At 42.6% G+C, this 26,380-nt stretch overlaps 1 protein-coding gene across 5 annotated transcripts; it reads right to left on the minus strand.

The window, feature by feature from the left end:
• Nucleotides 1-3,073: 3,073 nt before the first annotated feature.
• On the minus strand, nucleotides 3,074-25,483 carry CDC42EP4 (CDC42 effector protein 4). Of its 5 annotated transcripts, none has more exons than XM_081315502.1 (3): nucleotides 25,332-25,483; nucleotides 17,437-17,546; nucleotides 3,074-5,834 (listed from the first exon to the last, which is right to left on the minus strand). In XM_081315502.1, exon 3 carries the CDS (start codon nucleotides 5,724-5,726, stop codon nucleotides 4,701-4,703), a length of 1,026 nt encoding a protein of 341 aa, XP_081171628.1. In that variant the 5' UTR covers nucleotides 5,727-5,834; nucleotides 17,437-17,546; nucleotides 25,332-25,483; the 3' UTR covers nucleotides 3,074-4,700. The 5 variants fall into 5 exon arrangements, with proteins under 5 accessions (XP_081171628.1, XP_081171629.1, XP_081171627.1 ...); XM_081315503.1 differs by lacking the exon at nucleotides 25,332-25,483 and adding an exon at nucleotides 20,038-20,206; XM_081315501.1 differs by lacking the exon at nucleotides 17,437-17,546 and having other exon boundaries at nucleotides 25,332-25,440.
• Nucleotides 25,484-26,380: the final 897 nt, after the last annotated feature.

A 26,380-nucleotide genomic window follows, 5' to 3' on the forward strand; every position in this document is an offset into this window, starting at 1 on the left:
TACCTTCTCTTTTGTTTTACTTATGATACATACGTCTTTTACAAACATTTACAGTTGTTGGAAAACAACCTTCCCAGTAGGGAGGAGGGATCAAACGGGAAATTAGTCTGGAATTATTGCATAAACATAAGAAGGCAAGGTCTGAAACCCTCTTAAATGTCTTTGAGCCTAGTCTAGTCTTTTCAAGGTGAAAGGTGCCATTTGGAAAGATTTCTGTGAACTAGGGGTAGAACAATAAAGTAGTTTAAACTCTACAAGTGTGGGCCTGGTTGTTTGTGCCTGCTTGTAAAATTCTGCCTAGTCAAAGCCCTTAACCTCTTGAAAAAAGCTTGACCATCACCACAACAGAAATATTACTTGAAGAAATAGGACATCAATCAATTAAAGTTGAAAGCCTGTGAACAATTCTGTTGATCTCAGGTGATCTGCTTGCAGAAATACAACTGGAAAGAGCACATACCATTCATGTAATTGCAGGGGTGTCAAACTGCCGGCCCGTAGGCCGGACGTGTCATCCAGAAACCATGCCCACCCCATTGCCGGCAATGGCAAAACCATCCTGATATGTTGCATGATGTCACGTGACATTGCAAGTTTGACATGTCTGATGTAATGCCTTAATAAGAGAATTATGTGTTGCATGCTAGTCAAAATGGTCATCTAACCCAATACATATAGGAGCTTACATAAGATTCCAAACTGGCATACAGTGTGTAATTTTGCTTTCTTTAGAGTTTCAACATTACAGTAGAAGACCTCCCCTTTATCTGAAGGTGTAGACATACCCTGCTGTATTGGCTATTTAGGAAACAGCAGATTAAATCTCTCATTCAGTAGCTTATAAAGGCCCTCCCTCACCAGAGGCTGCTTTTATTTGTTTCTAAAACAATGGATCAGTGTCCCAGACTAGCATTTCTGTTGTAATGAGGACTAGGCATCAGATAGATCCTGCATTGTCTGCTGATGTATTTGCTTACACAACAGGGAGCTGACTCTGGCGCGCTGGAAGAGTGGAGACACAGTAGAGCCTTGATAGCATCTGACATTTCTCTTTACAAATCAGTCCATTATCACTCCTAAGCTACGTTTACACATACCAGATATAGGCCACTCTCTTTCCCTGTCATTTGCATTATACCCAGTTAGAAGTGATTCAAAACTTGTTTGCATAAAGATTTCAGGCTACTGAAAACCAACATATCACAAGGAAAGCTTGAGACAAGCCAGATTTCTAGTGGCTCCAATCACTGAAACCCAACACCTATTAGCTTTGCCATGACAACAGGCTTAGTCACTCAAGTGTCAAGAGGAACAGAGATCAGGTTTGACTTTCCCCTAGAGGACAGAAGGCAGGGTCAATCAGGACCTCCCACATTCCCTCTGTGTATTGCACCTTTAGCACTGTGAGAGGCTTTGTAGATTAAGGCAGGTTGCAAGAATTGGAGAATTGCACTTCAGGCAGATAAGGTCAGGGCTGGAGTAGAAACAGCTGCAGGTAGATGAGATAGTTTTAGAAACCAGCACCATCTGCTGGTGTACACAAAACAGGTTTAAATATAAAGAATCTGTACAAGTTGATACCATTTAGTGGAGAGAAGAGGTGGTGTCATTCTTTGGACAACTCTGTAGTTAGGAGGATAATTTTTTGAGCAGAACCCTTTGCAGAACAAGGGAAAAATAGAATAACTTGGAAGCAATAAAATGTTGGTGTTCCTGAAAAGAATGCTATTGTCTCTCATGTTTCCGCTTACTGTGGTCTTAGATCAAGGCAGATAGGCAGAACTGTGGCTCACCAAGCTGAATACTGAAATTCTGTTGGTCTCAATACAAGAGTTCAACGTTGAACTGTGGAGTTCTTGGTGCTCAAAACAAGAGATTTATCTGTAGCTTGAGGTTTAATTGTGGAGGTCTTGGTGCTCTCTAAACCTGTTTATTTGCAGATGTTTCATTACCCAAATAGGTAACATTATCAGTTCAAATGTGTGTGGGGGGTGGGGTGGGGGTTATTGCTTATTTATACTGCCTTGAAGTTTTGGAAGAGGTGTAGTTTATGGTCTACCAATGAGTTACAGTAACTTACTGTAAGGTTCAAATGCTTTATAGATTGCAACTATTGTCAGATAGCAGAAATTATATCTATAGTACATCTTAATTCAATGTTGTCAGCCTGTATTTGACTTGGCAGTTCTTACAGGCTTCCATATATTCCTCCAAAAGAGGAGGAACTAATGTTTTGTTAGCTATTGTGATTCAAACCATTCACAATTCCGGACAGGGATATACCTTGCTCAGTGTTAATATTGCTAGAACCTTACATCCAGTCAATATTTTGGATTACAATTCCCATCCCTCCAACTGCCAATGCTGCATGGGGGTTTATGGGAAAACCACATCCATGAACTATTGCTGAATGGAAGCAGAATATGAGCACAAGGCCAAATTTTATATAAGTGATATAATGAAGCAAAGCTTTTGCTGCCCCGGGTTGTTATCCAGGACAGCAAAGGTTCTGATAAAGCTGGTAGACAACTACAACCAGAATGAAATAAACAAGGTAAAGAGGATATGAAAAGAAGAAAAAGCTAACATCACAGACCAGGGTGGCCTTCCAGATTTTGTTTAACCTGTAGTTCAGAGGTCTTCAAACCTGGCCCTTTTATGACTTGTGGACTTCAACTCCCAGAATTCTGGGAGTTGAAGTCCACAAGTTATAAAAGGGCCAGGTTTGAAGACCCTTGCTCTAGTTCCTCTTAGTCCTAGCCCACTTGGCCAATGATGAAAGTTCTATTTAAATTACCTGGTCATCCAAACTCAGAATATGTGCTTCATAGATTTCTGGAGAAACGTATGGAAAGGATAAGAATTGTTCTTTTTCCACAACAAAGATGCAAGATCAGAAAATGTACCACTGCACTTTAAAGCTTATGATTGTCTAATGACTGAGCCATTCAGGTGTTTTTAACTAGCCAACTTTATATAATGAGAATACTGAATCATCTGATGGCTGTCTGATTTCAATCCTTTACCCCTAAGCACACAAACAGTCCACATTTTAAAACAATTGTTTTCCTCACTATAGTTTAATTTCCTTGTATTTGAAAACAAACACTTGTTTTTTTTTTTAAAAAAAACTCCTCCATCAGATGCATGGAACAAATACCATGTACATACACAAATCACAGCCAAAGAATATTCCTTCTCCAAAAGGACTGGGCCCATCTAATACATAACACACACACACACACATATATATATATATAAATCTAAAAAAAATAAGAAAGCAATTTAGTGTTTAATGCCCAGCAAAATATAAAGGCCAACAAAGAAAAATACCCCCACCCACCAACCCCAAATAAAATCCATCTTTGAGACAGGAATGTTAGGAGCACCTCCTAAAGATGCCGAGAAGGTAGTTAACTGAAAAGAGTTTCAAAGGGAAGGAACTCAGCACTGCCCTTCTCCATTGTTCCTGGAATGACGAATGCTAAGCTCTTTGTGCTTCAGTCAGCTCTGCTGATACATTCTAAAGAAATAAAAACTAAGAAAGAATGAAGCCCTATCTGGTTAGGTTACTTGGGGGACATTTACATCTGAAGACATGCGAGTCAGTAACATTCACCCAATTGTCTCTCTGTCCTCATCCCTGGCGGGTTGATCTAATGACATAGACAGTTCTTAGGACATCCCATTTGCTTACTCAGAGGAAAATCCTGAAGAGGAAAATAAATTAACCTTTTTTTTAGTAATGGGTAGCCAGGCTGACCAACCTTGTTGCAATATTTTTCTCTCAGCAGCTTTATGCATCTCCAAGAGTGTTTTCCTACTGTAGAAAGAGCCACGTGGTCACTGTAAATGGTAACAAATTTTAGAAATGGGGAAGTCTGTTTCAAGCTAGGTTAACATTTTTATTCTTTCCATCTATGGTTCCCTCAAGAACTAAGAGAAGGTCCTACTGTAGATGGCAGACATAAGAGGCGCAATTCTTCTCAATCTGCTTTCCAAAGAGTTCTGTCATATGATTTTTAAAAAGAAATATAATGAGATTTCCATTGGTGGTAAATACTTCCAGAGGTCTGCCCAAAGGAGGAAATTATTGGCATCCAAATATGTAGATTTGAAAGTTTTGGTTGTTTCAAACTCCTTTTTTTTCCTTTCTGCAAACATAACAACCTGGTCAAGAAAGGAATTCTTGGAAATACAAAGAAAAAAAATCTTAGAAGCACTAGTACAATGGTACAGGAAAACGGAAAATATATATATTTACTTATTAATAGGGAAACTAGTGCTTTTGAGCTTTGTCCTAATATTCAGCTCTGTATTGCTTTAAACAGGCAAGTAGATAAGTTAACCAAGAGCTATCCTTTTCAAAAGAAGTTTAAATATGCCAGATTTGTGCCTGGAAACATGTTTCCAAATATCTTCAAGCATCTACTTTAGGCATCCCTATGAACATAGGAATCAATTATTTTAAAAGTACAGAACACCATTTATATGTGATTTCCAGCTTGACCCTTGTGATACCCCCAAATGGGGAAAGAAAAAAACTTTTTCCAGCAGGCTGTTTAAGAAAATAATCATGACGAAATCTGCAGCCTAAGAAGGCCGGTGAAAGCATTTAAAACTTTTTTTTTTCGTATCATGCTGTTTATTCCAGATTCAATTGCATTTTCTCCTTCAACTCAAAGGGAGTATACGGCTTTTCATACTCTTATCTCTTCATCTTCCTCATCCATGAAGGAGAATTCCTTCACTGGCTGTTTCACAGGGTTGTGCCTCCCATCACCTGGAAGGCTGTGGCTAGGTCCTTTAGAGGCTACGCTTCGCTGTTCCTCCCCCATGGACACGCAGCTGGAGACTGAACTGCTGTCTACGGTCGTACGACTGGTGATGCTACGAGCCGATCCAGGACTGTAAGTGACCACTCTGTGGCCATCATTTTGAATCACAGAATCCAGGACAAGTTTGCTTTCATGGCTAAACCACTGGGCTGCTGATGTCTCTATGGAGCCAACTTCCCTTTGGGGGTCCTCTACTCCATGGTAACCAGAGTCTTCTTGTTCCCACAAGTCCTTATCCATAATGCTCAAGACGTCCCCTAACATGGAAGGCCCCAGATCAATATGGAAAGAAAGGATGGACTCGGCATGCTTCATGCCGTAGCTGTCCTTGGGGATGACTAAAGGCAAATCAGTCACATCCCCAAAATCATGCTCTTCCGAGCCAGGACTGTGGGGCTTGGAGTTGACGACTTCAGCAGCACCATTTCTGTGTTTCTCTTGAAGGATATTCTCCTCAGGGGTTTTCTTCACAGGACTGGAGGAGAGGCTCTTGGGAAGCTGCTTCCCACCACTCTTGTCTGCTTCCTTCTCGGTGAGTTGGGGTAGGGATACTGCATTCTTCACAAAAATAGCTGAATCCCTCAGAGAGCCCAACATGTCCCGCCGGTCACCACGGGTCACAGAATGAGACCGCTTGCTGCTGCGAAACCTCCGTGAGAGCAGGCCAGGTTTGGAAAAGGAGCCGGTCTCCTCCGTAGCTTCCTGCTCTCCCTCCCCACCCTTGCTAGTGAGGAAGGAGGTATCTCCAAAGGCGTCCCCAGCCCGACCCACATGCATGGTGTGACGGAAATCGCCAAGCGGAGCGCTGATCATCTCCGTTGTCAGATCAGCCCGAGACCGGCGTTTAGGATTAGCAGAGTTTGTCACCAGCTGCTTCAATATAGGCATTTTTGATAGAAGTGTGAACTTGGGTTGCACACAGATGAAAGTATATTTCTGTGGTTCCTCAGGGAGTCCTCAAACCTCTTCTGGCCTTCTAATATTCCAAGCCTAAAACTTTAAAAAAGAGAAAAAATGTTACAACACAGCTGAAGAAAGGAAATGCCAACTTCATTTTTGTAACTCTGAGAAGCAATTCCTCAGGCCTCTCTAGCTTTTCGCTTTTATCAATGGCAAGACTAGTTTGAAAGATTGACAGCTGAACGTTCTTACAAGGCCACTGTTCTCTCTCCTGCATGCAGGTAGTCCTCAACCTACGGCCACAACTGAGCCCAAAATTTAAGTGAGTTTTGCCTCATTTTACAACCTTTCTTGCCACAGTTGTTAAGTGAATCACTGCAGTTGTTAAATTAGTAACACAACTGTTAAGTGAATCAGACCGCTCCCTAGAGTTTGCTTGTCAAAAGGTTGCAAAAGGGGATCACATGACCCCGGGACACCGCAACTGTTACAAATACGTGCCAGTTGCAAAGTGTCTGAATTTTGATCACGTGATGCTGCAATGGTCGTAAGTGTAAAAAACGGGTCGTAAGTTACGTTTTTAGTGCTGTTGTAACATCAAACAGTCAGTAAACACATGGTTGTAATTGAGGACCACCTGTACAAGAGACAGAGAAATTGTTTTCAGAAATTCCTCCCTAAAAAAAGGGCCCTGGCTGATTACGCTTTACAATGTGAACAACACTACAGGACTGCAACTTAAAATCTCAGTGGCAATGAAGACTGTATGTAATCATGATTAAACGTGGACATTAAACACTAACTCGCCACCTTCCCTCCCTTGCAGAAATTTCTTATTTGCTTGGAAGTAGGATTTGCAGGCTGTATAGCAATCTGAGAGCAAATACAAAAGGCCCACCAGTTCCACAAAAGGAGAGCTCACAAGGCAACTGAAGAATTCTTAAGACTATGCTTTTCTATTCTTCTCTCTCTAATGTACACATCTGTTCATTCATTTGTGAAACACACTCCATTTTCCCTGAAATAGTAAGTTTTTCACGGGTTAGTATTTCCCCAATTTTTGTGTTTAAAAGGAAATCTTACTCAAGATTTGGCTGCTATCAAGATCAACTATTTTGTCAGTACTTTTAGCCATAAAGTGTTAAATTCAAAATATTGCTTTTTTCAGAGATTTTGCTTCTGCCTTGCTTTGTGGATAAACTGGTTTTACAGATATTTTAATAGGCCTGACCTTACCTACAGATATGTATCAGTTAGGTAACATGGGCTCCTATTGGATAATGCCCGTGACATCATTTATGGTAATATTTTCTCCACATACCATGCCCAGTGCTGCTGATATTCTTTTATTATGTAAACCTTCTTAGCATGGCTTAAGACTGTATGAAAAACTTTGATATTCTACATACCGACTTCTTAAACCTGCTTCAATGTTTTAAGATTTTTATAGTTTTTTAAAAAAGATGTACTCTTCCCATTCAGTCAGTCCGTCAGTCTTTTAAAAAAGATGGTTTTCCAGTGAAACAACAATATCCAGAACAGAAATGTTGCTGGCAGCACATACAGATTCGCATCAAACAAGAAAAAGCATATCTAGTTGGTGGAAAAATTATCATATCCCTCAGTCCAATTCCATTGGTTAATAGCAAGCTGTTAGTAATGGATCAAACCTTCAATCGACTTGTAGGAAGTATCTTCAATTCCACTGAAGCAGTTTATATACAGCATCAATTGTGGGCAGTGCAACTGATGAGAAACAATCTTGTTTTTTTAAAAAATGGTTGAAACCACAAGCAGATAATAATGGTCCGATGAAGCTTAGTATTTGGGGAATAAATTAATTTGAAGAGAGAACCGTGACTTGAAAATAAGTGTGCAAATAAAGACAAAGTCAATCCCTAAACTAGGGTGATTTGTAAACAACATTATGCCTCTCTTCTAGTTTCCTCATTTCAGAAGGCAGGGAGAATGAAGTACAGCAAGGCATTATACAAAGCACATTCCATAATAAGTCAAATAATCAGTGTCTGAAACCAACATCCAGCAATAAAATTAACCAAAGAATGACCATTATCTTCCATTGTGCTTATTAATAGCAGTGTTACCAGTCTACTCAGAACTATGTTCCACAGGCCCTTTTTCCCAGATTAAATATTGCCCTCTAACGCCAATATGCAGCATGCCTTTTCCGTAGTGGACCTACCCAGGATCTGGATAGGATCTCCACACGCATAAACTTCTGGAAGCCTTACAGAGTTGGCTCTTCCTCCAGCATTGGGATGGAGTGAGAGAGGAGCCTGTGGATGGCTTGTTGGGGTCACTTTGTTTTGTAATTTGATTGTTGCTGTAGCCACCCAGAGCTATGCTTTAAGATAATCCTCGCTTACTATTTGTTCAGCGACCATTTGAAAATACAGTGCAACTGAAAATTTATGACCAGTTCTCAAACCTGCAGCTGTCATAGTGTCCTACAGTCACATGATCATCATTTGCAACTTTCACAGCCAGCTTCTGGAGCGGGAAAGTCAGTGGGGAAGCTGGCAGGAAATAGCAAGGTCACATGACATTATGCTTAACAAACGTAGGTGATTTGCTTGACAACCACAAGTGGAACTGATGTTGTAAGATGGGTTGTCATGTCAGCCCTGTGGTGTTTTACTTTACAAATCGCATTGCTTAGTGACAGAATTGCCTTTCCCAATTGCAGTTGATATGTAAGGACACCTGTACAAATCTTTTAAATAAATATAACCCACTTTGTTGTAGCCAGAGCCAGATTTAAGTGAGATCACATCTTTTTCAGTCCTGAAAGAATGCCTGAAACAGGTTAGCCAAATTGTGTCAGAATACAAGACTACTCATGCATAGCGAACCTCCCTGTTAGAAGTAAATCCTGCTTAATCCTTGTTTTGATCAGGTAGTCTACTCCGAAAGCACCACACACAATAGGCAAGCATCCCACATCTTAGGCAGATGTAATGCCATTCCCTCCCAAGTGATTTAGCCTGCCTATGGTTGTCATTTTGTCAAGTTGGCCATAGAGACATGACATGACTGCATGTACTACATGAGCATGCCCCAACTTATTTTAGGAGCAGCGCTGAAGAGCATGCAATGGTACCCTCAAATCTGTTAATTACTCTGAACAGTTCAGTTTTCTGTCCTCTTTAAGAAAGCTTGAGAGCAAAAGTCACTAGTTCAGTCACATTGTAATGATTAATGTAATGCGCCAGCTTCAGAATCTGAATGCACTGCTTTTATGATCTGAGACTTAGTAAAGGTATTCCGGGGGGGAAGAATGGAAATCAAAACATGTTTTCATTTCCATTAAAATCACAAAACCATTTAAAATTTGTATTGCCTGAAGGGAAGCGCCAGTTTGGTACAGTGACTAAGGCATTAGGTTGGAAACTAGGAGAAAGTGAGTTCTAGTCCTGCTTTGGATATAAAACCAGCTGGGTGACTTTGGATCAGTTACTTTTTCTTGGCCCCTGGAAAGAGGCAGTCTGAAAACTCTTGCCAAGAAAACTGCATAGAATCGGACATAAAAGGCAGAAAATAAAAGGGGAAGGTTAAAAGTAAAGTGTCTTGAGCAGAACTCAACATCTGAAGACATGTAGTCATCTTAACAATAGTATAGATGTAGTGCATCATTGCTTGCTTTCAAGATTTTTTTTTAAATTTCCCAATCCAGCCTTCTATCTAAATACTAGCTAGATTTAACCAAAGCTATTTAATGTTTCTAAGATCAGCCAAGTTTACCTAGGAATGTCACCTGCTGTGATCATGGGAGAAGAGAAATTCAAAACAGAATAGGCATGAAAGTAAACTTACAGTTCAGAAAGACTGAAATTCAGCCGAGAAAAGCAAGTGCTGTTAAGAAGTTGCAGATTGGGATGGACAACCTCTGCAACGTGAAATGTCATACGTGTACTGTCCTCATTGCAAATGGCGGGGGGGGGGACTCAACTTCTTGAACGTACTTCGTGCTGTGGCTTCACGTAAAATCCAAACTTCTACCTGTTATAGAAAGAGGGCTGGGCTTATTCAATAAAAGTCTAATACTTGTCAAGGCCTCACAAACTAGGCCTGGCAATGGGACAGGCTTTCCCCGTCACTGGGGAACAGAGCTTGAGAAAGATCTGTCCTTTTGTGAGAGGCAGAATAAATCATGCAAAGTAAGCAACATTTAGACATGGAATATCCTAGTCTGTGTTGTTTGCTTAGTCAGTGTATGGAGGTTCCAGAATGTAACTTTACAGTACTGACGCAAATCCCTGACAGTCTCCACACATCAGAATATATATATACAGCTGAGTTCATAATATTCTTCATTAAGACCATACAGTGGAAGGAGTCAAGTTCTCTGTCACTGAATTTACTAAGCTAAAGGAACCAATTTTTTGGTTTTAGTCATACCCCCAGTCTTGCTATGAAAAATGCGTTCTAATATTTAGGAGACAGTTTTCAATTTACTCTTGTTCCCACCATGTCTCTAAAGTAGTTTGATCTATTGACCATGCTTGATCACACATCACTGGGCAGTATTAGATGAGCCATACTCCTTTGCTTGACCAACTACCTAGCTGAACAATTTCTACTATTCATGTTTCAACAATGGTATTTTTATTCCAGTTAACATAGCAGTGAAAACACCAGGAATGCTGGGATGCTGCAAAGAAAAATATATTGAAAACCAATGAGATTTTTACAATTTCAGTCCACTATTGTCATGTTCAGTGCCACCTTAACTCATCAGAGGAGAAGCTATGCTGCAAAGTTATAAGGAATTCTGCCCTCCAATGACTTGTAATCCTAGTATCTATTATGATGGCCTTCTTAAAGAAGCAGGGTTGATGCAAGTTAACTAGGAGAGAGGCATTGATTTATCTGGTCAATGGTGCTTTTGTATATATTTCCTGGCTTTCTGTAATAGAAATTCTGTCTTTGCCCAAAGATACAGCTGGAACCCTGTTATTCCTTATGAATTTTGGGCCAAATAGTCACTAGGAAAGATGAGTCAAAAAGAACACAACAGCCTTTTCTTCTTCCTCAGTACTGTCAATCTCTGGTCCTATTTTGGAAGAAGGATTGACTGTCATTGGAATAGTCCTCGACTTATGACCATATATTCAGTGACTGTTCATAATTACAGTGGTGCTGAAGGAACTTACGACCAGTCCCCAGAGTTATTGCAGTGCCCCATCCCCACCCCATCACATAGACAAAATTTGTGCCGGGAGTTTATCTGTATTTATAACTGCAAGGGCACTTCAACTCTCTCTTCACCCTCTGCATTTGCAGCCCCTGCCCCCTAGCTGACCTCTGCCATCTTCTTGCTGCTGCTGCTGCTGGCCAAGCATGCCTGGCCTGGCCTGGCCCTTCTGGGAGGCAGCTGCTGGCCGCATGAGGCTTTCTTCCCAAGATTTCCTAATGAGACCGGGGCAGATGGCCTCCTACATTCTCAGCTGTCTTGCAAAGGGGCAAGCCTTGTCAACAGTAGCAGCAAGAAGACAGAGGTCAGTTGGGGGCGGCAGAGCGCAAGACAGCAGGGGCTATGGAGCCCAGGGTGGTGAGGGTACAATGGCCGGGACCAGGCTGGGTTAGCTGAGGTTTCCTGGAACAGCTGGGGCTTTCTGCCATGCAGGTGGGGTAGCTCAGGCTTCCAGAGCAATTGCGGCTTCTTGCAGCCCTACCATGCCAAGAAGCCCTTTAGCTGCAGTGTGGCAAGCAGCCTCGGAGCCACACATTTCTGAGGCTACTTGCTGCCCCACAAGGCAGGGTGCAAGACGGCCAAAAGAGCAGAGATGGGAGAGAGAAAGGTGGGTAGGAGGAGCTGAAGCCGAGGCAGTTCCTTACCTTACACAGGCTAGGGGCTGGGAAGGACTAAGCCAGAATGACCTGGTTTGGTGTAGGTGTTTGCTTAACCACCCACGATTTTTACATCAATGGAGAGTGCCGATACTAAGCAATGTGGTCGTATGTCGAGCTTTATGACCACATTGCTCAGTGATGGAAATTCTGATCCCAAAAGTCAAGGACTATCTGTATTTGCTTATTTCTATTATCTATATTGATCCTCATTAATTAGAGACCACTCCAGCAGACCAGCTCTCATGAAAGCTGGCAAGCCATTTTTATTACCGCCATTTGGTTTTCACTGCAGATCTTTCTGCAGGCCAGCTAAAACATGATGTAATTGAGATTTTCCAATGCAGAGGCAGGGAGTAATAGTGGGTGCAGCCTCTGTATGCAAGGCTGAGAGATATTTCTCAGAATTGATTGCTTTCTTAGACATGAACTCAGGAGAAGCCAAATGGAGCTTTTTAATGGCCTGCAGTAGCTTCGCTCTTCCCCATTAAAAGTAAATAAAGGCAAAGAATATGCATACATATCAGGTTGGAATGGATCCAGCGCATTCACACCCACCAATATAATCTGCCCTTTAAGAGTGAATTGGCATAGGAGACAGATAGCTATAGAAAGGACAGACTGTCTAGGCCTTCTGCTGAGGCAGCATTTCCTGATTCAACCTCAGATGACTCTTCAAAACAGAATCCCCTAGCGACATACAGTGAATCTAGATATAGAGCAAGTCAAATCACTGGATCATGAAGCACATATGCATCAATTTACAAATAGCTGAGGCATTTACTATATTAGCCTTCCCCAACCCAGCCCTTGGACTACAAATCCTCAAAACCTCAGGCATTGATGGTTCTGGAAGCTGTAGTCCAGCACATCTGGCAATCAGCAGGTTGGGGAAAGCTACACTATACAGAGGGGAAGGAGAATGCTCAAGGTTGTTATCCAAATCAGGAATATTGTTTTGAGATGATGAATTCATGCCTTTCCAATAAGGGTCTTATCACTAATCAATAAGTAGTTTTTTTATTGGTAAAACTGAGACCAAAAGTCCTTTCTGATTCATATTTAAGATAAGACATAAAAGTGTGTTTTACCAGCTTTGGTGCTCCACTGTACAAGTGACACAATTTTTTAAGTGGCTGTCATTGATCAGTAAATGGTTTAAAACATTCTGCTCTTGATAGTAAGAATACATATAATTACTTTTTGGAATCCATGTGACTTGTAGATTATGATGGGGGGAAAACAAGCAGGATACATGCATAATACTTGCATAATAAAGCTTTTGATAACTATGATATAAGGATCACAACAATATTTTTCAGTTATTGTAATGGAAAGCAGGAGAGCATGTTTGGTATAGTATTTGAGGCAGCAGGCTAGAAACTGGGACACCATGAGTTCTAGTCTCACCTTAAGCACAAAGCCAGTTCAGTATCCTTGGGCTAGTTACTCTCTCTCAGCCCCAGGAAGCAGACAATTTTTAAGGCATCTCTGAAATCCTGCCAGGGAAACTGCAGGGACCTATCCAGGTAGTCATCAGGAGTCAAAGGCACAAAGACAGACAAAAGAAAGTGAGGTTTTAGCTTATTTAATAAGAGTTTACTATACTTTTCCATCTCTTTATGTTCGTTTCTTAAAGTGCCCCTGAAAGATCCATTTGCAGAATGCCTGAGATCTGATTTTCTTCTTTGGCATTTAGGACTTTCTTTTCTTCCTTTTGGGTTTTAGGGCAAGTCTTTCCAACCCCTACCTGTTTTCTGAAACATCTGAACTGCCATGAAGTTATCGACCACAGAGGATCAAATTAGTTACTCAAGGCAAAAATTATGCTGGCTAGCCCTGTAATCTCTCCCAGAAAGGAGAAATAAGCCTTGATTGCATTTGAATATTCACTCAGCACACTTGGCACGATGGAGCAAAGAAGTGGGATAGAGTGTATAAGAAATCCTATGATCTGAGAGCTTTAAGAAAGGCAATGCTGGAATTGTGATTCCTTAGATATCAGTTTTTTACAGTACATAATGAAGAATCACCAGTAGGACAGGAATATAGAACCTGTCCCTTGCTTCAAGGTAACACCCTAATACAGGTGGTCCTCAACTTACGACCACAATTGAGCCCAACATTTATGTTGCTAAGTGAGATACTTGAATTTTGCCCCATTTTACAACCTTTCTCGCCACAGTAGCTAAGTGAATCACTGCGGTTGTTAAGGTAGTAACGCGGTTGTTAAGTGAATCTGGCTTCCCCATGGACTTTGCTTGTCAGAAAGTCGCAAAAGATGACCCGGCGACACTGCAAGCGTCATAAATATGACTCAGTTGCCAAGCGTTTGAATTTTGATCCCATGATTTTGGGGATGCTGCAATGGTCGTAAGTTTGAAAAATGGTCATAAGTCACTTTTTCAGTACCATCATGAACTGTTGTAAATCAAGGACTACCTGTATAGCCTATCTGAAGGTTGCTGCAGATCTTTTGAAATATGCTGTTTTATTTTACAGAAGCTTGGATTGAAAAATATTGTCCATGTATAAGCGAAAACAACTTAAAATATGGAGCTCTGCTACTGCCTAAAAATTAACTTGGGAACTGAAGTACACCACCACAATATCAGAGGCCCTTTGAGCTCAATATCCTGTTTCCCACAGTGGCAATCAGATGGGCCTTGGGAAGCTCACAAGGATGTGAGCACGGGAACCCACTCTCCAGCTGATTTCCTCTCTCTCTCTCTCTCTCTCTCTCTCTCTCTCTCTCTCTCTCTCTCTCTCTCTCTCTCTCTCTCTCCTCCTCCTCTCTCCTCTCTCTCTTGCAATCCAAATGTGGCCCTGGCAGCCATGAACTTGTCAGTCCTTTTTCATGTCGGTGACCCTCACTGTATCTTTGACAGCATGTCCACAGCATAAAGATGCAGCAAACGACTTGTTTCCTTTTGTTTGTCCTAAATCACTTACCCATCAACTTCATGCATGAGCCTGGGTTACAGTATAATGAAAAATAAAGTAACTCTCTGTCCTGTTTCTCTACAACTTGCATTATTACTTTTTTTCTCTCAAAACCTTGTTCCCCTTGACTATTTTTTATTTCTCCTCCTTCCTCATTACATACAATGTCCTATGATAAGCATGTTGTTACTTGGAAGAGAGCTGGCAGAAAATTAAGCTCAGAAATCTTTCTACTGTTATGTCTGGAACTTTTAACTGGACAAAATGATGCATCATAGGGCTATTTTTTTTAATTAAGATATTTCAAATGGGCTAACTCTCATCCAACTCCTGATGTTTGTACTATCCAGTTCAACATGCCTCTTTCCCATCTCTGAATTATCTCCCTGAATTTTTCAAATATATTAGAAACTCCACCCTTCTTGAAGGCATTGAGGAATCTGGCAAGGAAATATTTCTCAAATGATGACCCAATGGATTACGGGTTGTCTAGTCCAGGGGTCCTCAACCCCCGGCCCGTGGACCAGTACCGGGCTGTGGCACGCCAGCAACCAGTCCACACAAACAAGCAAAGCCCCATCTGTGGGATGCAGACAGCACACAAAACTACACCCCCTCCAGTCTGCGGAAAAACGTCTCTCCACAGAGCTAGTCCCTGGTGCCCAAAAGGTTGGGGACCTCTGGTCTAGTCCTATCCTAAGCATAGGAAAAAGCTTCTTCGAATGCCAAGCTATTTGAGATAATTTCAGTAGATCGTTAGACCATGCACACTGGGTATTTGATTTGTTCAAATGGCTAGAGAGGATTCAAGTATGAAATTTGCTCAAACAATCCAAAGGATTAGCAAAAATTGCTTCCAAAGAAATCACTTTACAGAAAACAAGATGATCCTTGTGTTGTTAGGTGGACAGTCAAAACATGGATTTTGTCTAGCTTTCAGCAGTGATCATATCAGAATATGCTATTGGAACTGAATACTTCACACCCTCACTTTTTCAATTACACTGAAACAGCAATTTCTTTATTCCTTCATCTTCATTCTTAATTGCTAAATTATTCTTTTAGTGTACTATCAAACCACTTTGCAAGGAGCCATGCTTAGGCATTGAATTGCTCATTACAAAGGTCCACTTGTAGCCAAAATAAACATCTGAGCCATGGCAATAAACAAGCTGTCAGGGAATCCTGGCAATGGTCACATTTGGCCAGAGAGCATTCCTACATTACAGACTCATGTTGAGGGTCTGAGGCTGGGAGGTACATGCGTACTCACTTGGCATACAAAATATGGCTCCATCTTTAGCAGTCCTGTTTAAAATTAATTGAGGAACTGGCAGGAATAGACAACACCCCAGAAGACAAGCTCAGGATCCAAAAAGATCTTGACAGACTTGAACAATGGGCCCTATCCAACAAAATGAATTTTAATATGGAGAAAAGCAAAGTTTTACATTTAGGCAGGAAAAACCAAAGGTAAAAGTACAGATTAGGTGAGACCTGGCTCAAAAACAGTAACTGTGAAAGGGACCTTGGAGTCCTAGTGGACAATCACTTGACTATGAGCCAGCAGTGTGCAGAAGCAGCCAAAAAAGCTAATACAATCCTGGGTTGTATAAACAGAGGCATAGAATCAAGATCACATGAAGTATTAGTACCGCTTTATAAAACCCTAGTAAGACCACACCTGAAATACTGTATCCAGTTTTGGTCACATTACAAAAAAGGCGTTGAGACTTTGGAAAAGTTCAGAGAAGAGCAACTAAAATGATCAAAGGCCTGGAGACTAAAACGTATTAAGAACGGGCGCAGGACTTGTGTTTGGCTAGTCTAAAGAAAAGAAGAAATAGGGGTGACATGATAGCAGTATTCCAGTATTTGAGGGGCTGCCACAAGAGTGGATCAAACTATTCTCCAAAGCACCAGAGGGCAGGACAAGAAAAAAATGGTTGGAAACTGATCAAAGAGAGAAGCAACCTGGAATTAAGGAGAAAGTTCCTAACAGTGAAGACAGTTAACCAGCAGAACAGCTTGCCTTCAGACGTTGTGGGTGCTTCATCACTGGAGGTTTTTAAGAAGAGACTGGAGAGTCACTTGTCTGAAATAGTATAGGTTCTCCTGCTTGAGCAGGGGGCTGGACTAGAAGACCTCCAAGGTCCCTTCCAATTCTATTCTATTCTATTCTATTCTATTCTATTCTATTCTATTCTATTCTATTCTATTCTATTCTATTCTATTCTATTCTATTCTATTCTATTCTATTCTAGCATTGGAATAAAACCTTATCACCTTCATTATGCTATATATTCACATTCATGAAAACTGCAGCATTATTCTCCCTATTGTGACCAACAAATTCATATTCAGTGCCCTAAGATTTGTCTCTGCAGGAAACCACATTCTCTACAAAATAAAGAGATCCTGTAAGAGAAGAGCAGCCCTCTATGTTTATTCACATAAACAAAGACCATATTTTTTTTTCTTAAGAGAAGCCCAGGTACTGGATTTTCCCTCACTTTAAACTTTCTTAGAATAAAGGGAATTCTTAGTTAGAATGACTACACCCGGTACTAGTTCTTCTGTTTCCTCTCACAGGAGGGGACCACAAAACTACATCTCCATCACAAGGAACACCATGTCATCAGGAAACCACTAAGTTCTGTGTCTTAAGCTGAGGGTTCACCAGGATGCCTGGATTTTCCTGACAGCTGTTTCCTACTGGCCTGCAAGGAGGAATATTAACCTGTGTGCAGCTTCTCCTCTTGACTTCTGGGAAATTATGCAGACTGGGTACACACACACACAGAGGCAAACAGATGTGTAATTGCAAGGAAACAGCAATGGGATTATCAATCTCCTCCCCTCCCACAATGGTTAAGGTGCTCGCCTAGAAACCAAGAGCCTGTGAGTTCTAGCGCCATCTTAGGTACGAAAGCAAGATGGGTGATCTGGGCAAGTCACTCTCTTCACAGCCCAACCCATTTCACAGGGTGGTTGCTGTAAGGAAAATAGGAGGAAGGAGCATTAGTAATGCTCACCGCTTTGAGTTATTTATAAAAGAAATAACTATAAATAAATCTATCAATAGTAGATTTTCAATAACAGGTACATGTGTCTCATCATATTCTCAAGAAAGCATATCTGTGTAATCTTTACTGTTTGAGTAAACAACCTTAGGGATGGGTTTACCTCCTCTTAGGCCAGACTTTTTCAATCAAAAATTAACTTTGCTACACATTTGCTGTAGTTCAGCAACTGAACGCATGACTAGCACTGGAATTGGGCCCAGAAGGCCTTGGGAGGAACACGTTGGATCACAAGGCAGCACTCTGTGGGATGAAAAGGTTATAAGAGCTGAGCTTTGATCAGTTAGCAGAACACAGATTCAACCTTACTTGGCCACAACCCTTCAAACAGACCTCTAAAAACAGCAGCCAGAGTGGATAATGATATCCTTTAACGTGTGCTGCCAATTCCAGAATATTCTTATAATAGGCCTCCCTTCTCTTTGACACCCATAATTTAAGTAGGAGTAGCTTTTAGCTAATGGCAGGATTGTTAATATCTAGATTGTTAATATTGTTGATATTAATATTAATCTAAGTGAGCCAATGAATTTATTTCTATTGATAGATATTTTACTACTGTACATTCTTCTCTTTTCAAACTCCAATATTTCTTTAATTCGTAGGTTAAGGCCTTGATCATGAAATCTACCCTTTGATCAGAATTCTTGCTGGACTGATTGGAAAAAAATACCTGGACTAGTTACACCCATTTTCCAATACTAAATTTAAACTAGCTTGTCCTCAGGAATCCTCTTCAGAAGATGGAAAAGAACAGAGGACCAGAATAGGTGGTGTGAAATACCCTCTTCATGAGGGGCTGAAATAAGATTGCAGCAAGAGCTAGGGTACATCAAGTGCTACTTAGAGGCTAGAATTTCAAAAAGACAAGCTCTGCAAACAAACACTTGAGTTCCTGATGGGTTGGTAGTGGGAGAATTAAGCGGGAAAAGCTGCCAAGCAGTGAAAGTTAAAACAATCCCTTTCTCTGCAGCAAAACTAGCCATTTCTTGTCATACCGTAGTTCAGCAGAACCATGATCCAATTCATCAGCTACAGATGTTTTAATTATATTGAAACTGTTTAATTACGTTCTACCTCTATTGACATAAGGAAGACTAGTTCCACCTGAAGGTTCCTGAGAAAAGTGATTTCCCTTTATTGAGGATGAATAGAGTCAAAATTTAATTAAACATCACCACAGTGCAAGATGGCTTCATTTATTACTGGCTTCTCCATCCAGGCAGTTTTAAAATATTCTAATTGTTATACACCAGAGTATAATAAAATACCTTCAAAAACTGCCAGGATGTAAATTTGCATTTAGGAGGGAGACCTTATAGATGGTATGGAGTCAAAAATTCACCTTACACTGTTCATATTGGCTGGGGCTTATAGGAGCTGTAATCCTAAAATATAAGGGACGCGGTGGCTCAGTGGGTTAGGACGCTGAGCTTGTCGACCAGATGGTCGGCAGTTTGGCGGGTCAAATCCCGAGTGCCGCGTAACAGAGTGAGCGCCTGTTACTCGTCCCAGCTTCTGCCAACCTAGCAGTTCAAAAGCACGTAAAAAGGCAAGTAGAAAAATAGGGACCACTACGGTGGGAAGGTAACAGCGTTCCATGCGCCTTTGGCGTCTAGTCATGCCGGCCACATGACCACGGAGACGTCCTCGGACAAGCGCTGGCTCTTCGGCTTTGAAACGGAGATGAGCACCGGCCCCTAGAGTCGGAAACGACTAGCACACATGTGCGGGGGAACCTTTACCTTTACCTTTAATCCTAAAATGCCAGTTTTTCCATCCCTGCTCTCCCAATTGTTTTCTTTGTATAAAATAAAAATATTTTTTTCTAATCATCTAGTGCAGCAAACTGAGTTTATTTGAAAGATGCACTTTTATTCTCCATCACTTTATTTAATTATAAAACCTGAACTTTCCTTAACCCACTAACTGGTGCATAAATTCACAGAAGTGTGCTTGCAGTCAGCATTATAATATCCAAGTACAGAATCCATGAATTATGTTAATCCTGTAAATTTTATCAGGACACAAACCTTAAGTTTTAGCTTTCTATGCTAGAATTCAGTAGTAGGTAGAATTAATGAAGCTGGTGAATCTATTCCATCTAAACAGAAACCTCTACACTGTGATCCAGAAAAGGAAAGCTTCTAATGTTTCTAAGGTGATTTCAGCTTCATTATGAATATGTCCATGCAGGGTTTTATTTCTTGCAAAGATACAAAAGCAGTTTGTATGCCTTTGTTCCACCATAGTTGCATCTGGACTAGAAGAGGACCAAGTGGATGGCAGCAGCTTGCTGGCCTTCGGTGAGCTCAAGAAAACTCAGCAGGTCTGGACAGGAGATCACTGGAAAATCCCTGGGATATACATTAAACAGAGTTGAAAAACCATTCAGAATTCACCTTTTATTTCAGCCCAAGACCTGGTTCCACACATAAAGAGAGTCACCAGAACTTTCCTGCAGAGAGTTGGTTTCTGTATATTGACGCCAAAACTGGCTTAAAGCAGGTTCTGGCAGGAACTTAGGTACCTCAGTCAAAGCTTCTCAAATCAATAGGATGGCAGCGTTTGCTTGGATAGAGCAAGCAATTAGGGGAAATTGTTGACTTTTGGTAACTCAAATGATTCCGATATTATACCAGTAATGAATACAGAATGTGTTACTCAGCAAAGTGCTGCTGTCAGCAGACCCATTCGAAATGAACAAACCCCAGACCACAAAAAAATTTACTATAACAGGACTCGCAGCTTTAGTTCAAATGAAAGCAATCAAAAGAAAACCTAGGATTTACTACCTCTCCTGGAGAGCGATTGCCCATTGTTCATTATGCACATGCAATAAACCAACATCAGTATTTATTTTAGCCTTCTCTTCACCAAGTTTTCCTAGGGTAGCTCAATTGTAGAAAAAGTCTGCCTGGCCAGCCAACCCCAGACAAAAGTCAGCCATGAAAACAAGTATGGGTTTGGTGGGAATTGTTTGAAAGGAGTCAAGGCTGAGGGTGTCGAAATCAAATTAGCTTTATTCAGGGTTAGATTTATTTTCATACCATGCATAACAGCAAAGCATTGGCCTGATCAAAGACAGCATTTTTTAAAATCAAAAGACACACAAGCAGGCACACAGAAGGGCTGGAAAAACAGGGTGAGAAGGGAAAAGATCTCACTGCTTTCAAAAGGAATGCACCCACCTCCCTTACTCCTACTTTAGAAAGTCTTGTTCCAGATAGAGGCTGTTCATGGCTCCCTGAGCCGTAGCTTGCTTAATAGTGGTTTAACAAACTGTCTCTGGCTTCACCCAAGATACTAAACCATGTATCTTGGTTTATAAACAGTGTTGGTTGGATTTATGTACTACACTGAGTTAAAGACACACAAACCAGTTTAGCATGGCATGCTGTATAAACCAGCCAGTAAGAAACATCCAATTCATAGCTATGCTTATATCAAACAGTGGACACATTTTAACAGCAGTCTAAAGAGTCACAGTACAAAAGGACTGTGTTCGTCCTAGGAATAAACTATTGTGTTTATATCAAAGAGACACAAAAAGCATATGTGTGTATTTGTAAGAGATATTGAATCCATCTATCATATCATACTACATCATAATGCAAGTTGATTCACCTTGGCATCTGGAATCTAATCACTATAGTGCCTAACTATGGTTATGACTTACCATATTGTATGAATTCATATAATGGTTTAAGTAAACAGTTTTACAAATCACAAATGCACGTACTCAGTTAATACATTTGCTGGTGTGTTAGTTCTATCATTGACTGTTTCTCTTAATATAAAAGGGAGTGAACAAATCTATTGCTCCCCAGGAGCTCTGCATAGGAAGAAATTAGGCATCAACATCAGTTCAAGGTCCTTATTCACCTAGATAATTTTTGCATAGCTATGCAAAAACCACCACTTAGAACAGAAGCCACACAGGCAGTCTCAAGATTGCTTTTCACCCTGAGGGGTAGCTAAGCTCCTTTTAAACAATTTGTTTGAATTCTTATTACCTACTGGAAGGTCTAGCCACAAACATGTTGGGATTCAAACCCATTATCTTAATTGCTTTAAAGGCCGTACTTCTGCCCAAGTTCACTTTCCAGCATAAATTGCTAGAGGAAAGAAAAAGCTTCACAAGTATAAATGACTTAAGTTGAAAGACCAGATTCCTGTTGATGAAGATGACTTTATTCCCAACTACTTAATACAATTATTAGAGCTACAAATTACAAGTGAAGAGGCCAGAATTAGCACAGATGAATGTTCCAGATTTGTAGACCAGGATCTCTTGCTACCTACTGTAAGTAACTATTGTAATTTAAAAAAGGTAAAGGTTCCCCCGCACATGCGTGCTAGTCGTTTCCGACTCTAGGGGCCGGTGCTCATCTCCGTTTCAAAGCCGAAGAGCCAGCGCTTGTCCGAGGACGTCTCCATGGTCATGTGGCCGGCATGACTAGACGCCAAAGGCGCACGGAACGCTGTTACCTTCCCACCGTAGTGGTCCCTATTTTTCTACTTGCATTTTTACGTGCTTTCGATTAACTATTGTAATTACGCCCTTCTAAATATTAACTTCTTAAATTCTAGAAAACAATAGCATCAGTGTTGCCAAGGAGAAACAAATCTGTATTATTTACCTGAAAGAAATACTTCTGTTCTCTCAAATAATTTACATAGCAAAGACAAAGGAGTTTTTCTTTTCAAACTTCCATTTTCATAAAGGGAACATCCTAAATTTAGGAACCTGTTCCTTCTGGGTAAATAATAATTTTCGATGTGGCCCCCAAATCAGTCATGGTTCTTCCTCCCATTCTAAGCAATTTCCTTTATGAACAGTTCTCAAAATTCACAAGCTTGTTGCAGTTTTGTAAAATTTTAATTGCTCTGTTCCTTCCAAGAAACAACTAAGTTTTCAGATAGTAAACTGAGGAAGTAATTCAGCCAAAGTTCCAGAAAGTGGAATACTACTACTAACCTCAGTGGACTTTACTTTTGTGTAAGCATACATGTTACCCAGGCTACATGTGGGCAAAACTCTGAGAAAATGCAATGTAGTTAATTTAAGTTCTTAATTGTCAGGCATTGAAAACATTTTACCCATTTAGATAGCAAGAATATAGAGTTCATTGGAACAGTGAGACAACACAACCCACTAATATTTAAACCATTCATTAGTGATCCTCTCTGATCACAGAAAACTGTACAAGTGTGGTTTGTCTATGTGTGTGCATGCCTGAAGCAGCTCAGATAAATAATTCATATCCAGGTATTACTGGCCTGCACATTTGTCAAACTCTGCCAGCGCACTGAAAAGAGCATCCCTTTTCCAGCATAAGATCACATATCGTGCATTGCAAACTAAGCAGGCTGCCTTAGTTTCTAAGAGCCAGGAAATATCCTCATGGAACCAGCCTCAAAAACTTTGAGCCCTGGTTAATGAGACAAGTTTATCCTCGTTTCTTGCAGGAACGGATCGAAAAGCTGCACAACGGAGCCACTCACAGAGAACTTGGCAAAGCAACTTGAAATTTAAAGCAAGGCAGAGGGGAAGAGGAGTGAAACCCTAGCCTAGCCGTTTCCTTTTGTCCTGAATTCCAGTTCAGGACTCTTTTGTGAAGCTGCATCCTCAATACCGTGGAACAGAATTTCAATACTGTAGACCAGACAGAAGGGCAAAATCCTTGCCACTAGGCACCTTGAAACAATCACGGAGGGCTGCAATCCGAGCGCGTTAAAAGGGGAAAAAAACCGAGGGGGGGGGAAGGGTTGCAAACAACAAGCCAACGAGAAGAGCGATCTCTCAACTGCCGCTCCAAGAGGAGTTTGATTCAATGGATTTTCTAAGGTGCTGATCGTGCTACCCCCGTTTCCAATTAATCCTCCAATTAATCCTGCAGTTAATCCTTCGCACAGCATACTTTATTTTATTTTTTTATTTTAATTCCACTTATATCCCGCCCTTCTCCGAAGACTCAGGGCGGCTTACAAGCTTAGCAGTAGCCTTCATTCTATGTATATGCCTGCTTATTAGGGCTTTCACACACACCCCAAGCGGCATTATTACAAAGTCAGCTTAATTGCCCCCAACAATCTGGGTCCTCATTTTACCTACCTCGGAAGGATGGAAGGCTGAGTAGACGGGGCGGGGGGGCGGGGAGAAAGCTCAGGCAATGTCAGAACCAGACCACAGCTTTCTCTCAAGTTCATTCAGCGCCCCCCCCCCTCAAGGCTGTTTTGTCCCTTTTAAACCTGACCTCCTTTTCCAAAGGCATCGGCTATCGTCCGGAAGGAACAACCTCCCTTCTCCTGGATCCACACCCGGCGTCCGCCAGACAGCAAAGCGCCTCTTGACTTTCCCCCCGCGGCGAGCCATCCGGCCCTTATCGTCCGTTGGGTTCCTCCTCCGCTTACAAAATACCGGGAGCCCCCCCCCGCCCCTCTCCAAGTGCATTTCCACCTGGGCAAATCCAGGGATTGATTCAAGGGCGCCCCGCCGCAACTCTCTCCGAGGCTCGCACTTGGCTCTCGGCGTCGTACCACACACGCACCCGGCGAACCGCGATCGAGCCGCTCCATCCATTCACCGGATCTTAAAAGAGACACGCTCCGATTTATTGCTTTTCTCTCTCTCTTCCACCACCACCCCACCCCCCCACACACACCGCCCCCCCTTCGAGACAATGGAACAGCTGCCGCTTTCCCCCCCGAAACAAACGAGTCCAACCTTGGGAGGGTTCCCACGCTTTTGCAAAAGCGAGACCCGAACTCGGCACGAAAGAACAGCCGCCGCTTTTCTCAGCCCAGCCTGAGTCAAAACAAAGCGCTACGAATCCGGGCGCCCTTCCCGACTGTGTCCCCCCTCCACACACACACACACACACACACACACACACACACACACACACCATCCCCTCTCTCTGCCTCCCTGGGAGCTGTGCGGGGGGAGGGGAAGGGCCACCAAGGCAGGGGACGCCGACAAGACACTCCCGGCGAGAGGACGAGGCGGTCCCGCGGCCAGCCCGCGGACACAGCCCAGGCGCTGCCGGCTTTTACGTTTGCCCGCCGTGGTTTTGTGAATGGGGAGGACTCGGGCAGAGGCGGGCGAAACCCCTGGTCCTTAGCTGCGGTCTTCTTCCCGACCCCGCTCTCTCTCCTCTGCTTCAGCCCCAGCCTAGCCTTCCATCTCCCTCCAAGGAGGAAGGCCAGGTTCAAAGCAGCGTTTCCCAACCTTAGGAACTTGAAGATGCGTGGACTTCAACTCCCAGAATTCCCCAGCCAGCTACGCTGGCTGGGGAATTCTGGGAGTTGAAGTCCACGCATCTTCAAGTTCCTAAGGTTGGGAAACGCTGGTTCAAAGGGACGGGAGGGTCGGAACAAATCTGCAAGAAGCAGACCCCAGCCTCCCGCGCCGGGTTCCCGAGCGAGCCAGCCGGAGGAGCAGCCGCCGGCGAAAGGGGGCAGCCCTCCGGCGAACGACCGCTCTTCCCTGCCTTCCTTCTCTAAGCCGGCCTCGGAGGTGACGGACGCAAAAAAAAAAAAAGCCCCGTCGTTCCCAGCCGCCAGGACTAAGCTACCTGCCTCGCCGGGCTTCTCCCGCACACGCCCCCCCCACCCCACCCCGGCGCCCGGGCTCGCGCTATGCCGCCCGCCCGCCCGTCAGTCCCGTCCCGTTTCTCGCCAGGCGCTCTACCTGCAGAGGAGGAGGACCGAGGCGGCGCTGCTCTGGTGGCCGGCGCAACAGCTGAGGGGCCCCTCGGTTCGCGCAGCTCCATGCCCAGCCCGCTCGCCTTCCTCTCCGGCTTCCAACTGCTCAAACAAATCAAATTGGTCCGGCCTCCCCTCCCCGGCCGCTTCTCCGGGCGGTGATGTCATAGCACCTTCGGCCCAATAGGAGGACACGACGTCAGCAGGCCAGCCGAGGCCTCCTCCATTCAAAAGCGGAATTGTCTCCCTGGCCGTTCCCGGGCGGTCTCAGAGCCGAAGACGGCCTGGAGTGCCACTCCCCCTCCCGCTCCCTCCTGGGTCTTCTCTGAAAAGAAAAGGGGGGCTTTGGGGTCCCTATTGCACCTGGCCCCCTGCAGCGATGCCGCCTCTGTGCCGTCATAATTCATGGGCCACGGATTTGGGGGGGGGGGGGAAGTGACCCCACACGGGATTTGTGCACAGCAAAAAAAGAGTACATATTACCTTTCGATAAGCCCCATTGGAAATCTACCTGAAACAAAATGTCTTTTCAGCCAGATATTTTAGGAGTTCTGCGATGTGTAAATTGATTATAATTATTTATGAATACATACTGAGAAAGAACAGCATAGTGATCAGATAGAAAAAAAAATTGCTCTCTAATGCATTTTAGTTTTGGCCAGGGAATTGCTGTTGGTGAGGGCATCCTAAAAGGGGGGCACGGTGTGTGGGGGTGGGGGTGGTAACAAGCTTGTTTTAATTTGATTACTTCTTATCGAAATCAGTTCAAATTGGGTTGCTTCCTGGTAACTTTCTAGCTGCATCTTTGCAGTTTCTTTGGCAGGAATATGAAAGTGGTTCACTCTGGTTTTTCCCAGGATGTTTTTGACTCTTAGCCTAATCTGTTTAGTAAATACATAAAACTGGCTGATTCTGTCACAATATCAAAACAATTCAAAAATACAGCCCAGAAAATAACATGTATGGGGTGAGGACTACAACCACAAGCCTTATAACTGAGAAGGATCCTACACCGGGAGTAGCCCAAGATGTGTA

The sequence above is a fragment of the Vipera berus genome, assembly GCF_964194415.1.
Source record: "Vipera berus genome assembly, chromosome: 2".
Lineage (NCBI taxonomy): Eukaryota > Metazoa > Chordata > Lepidosauria > Squamata > Viperidae > Vipera > Vipera berus.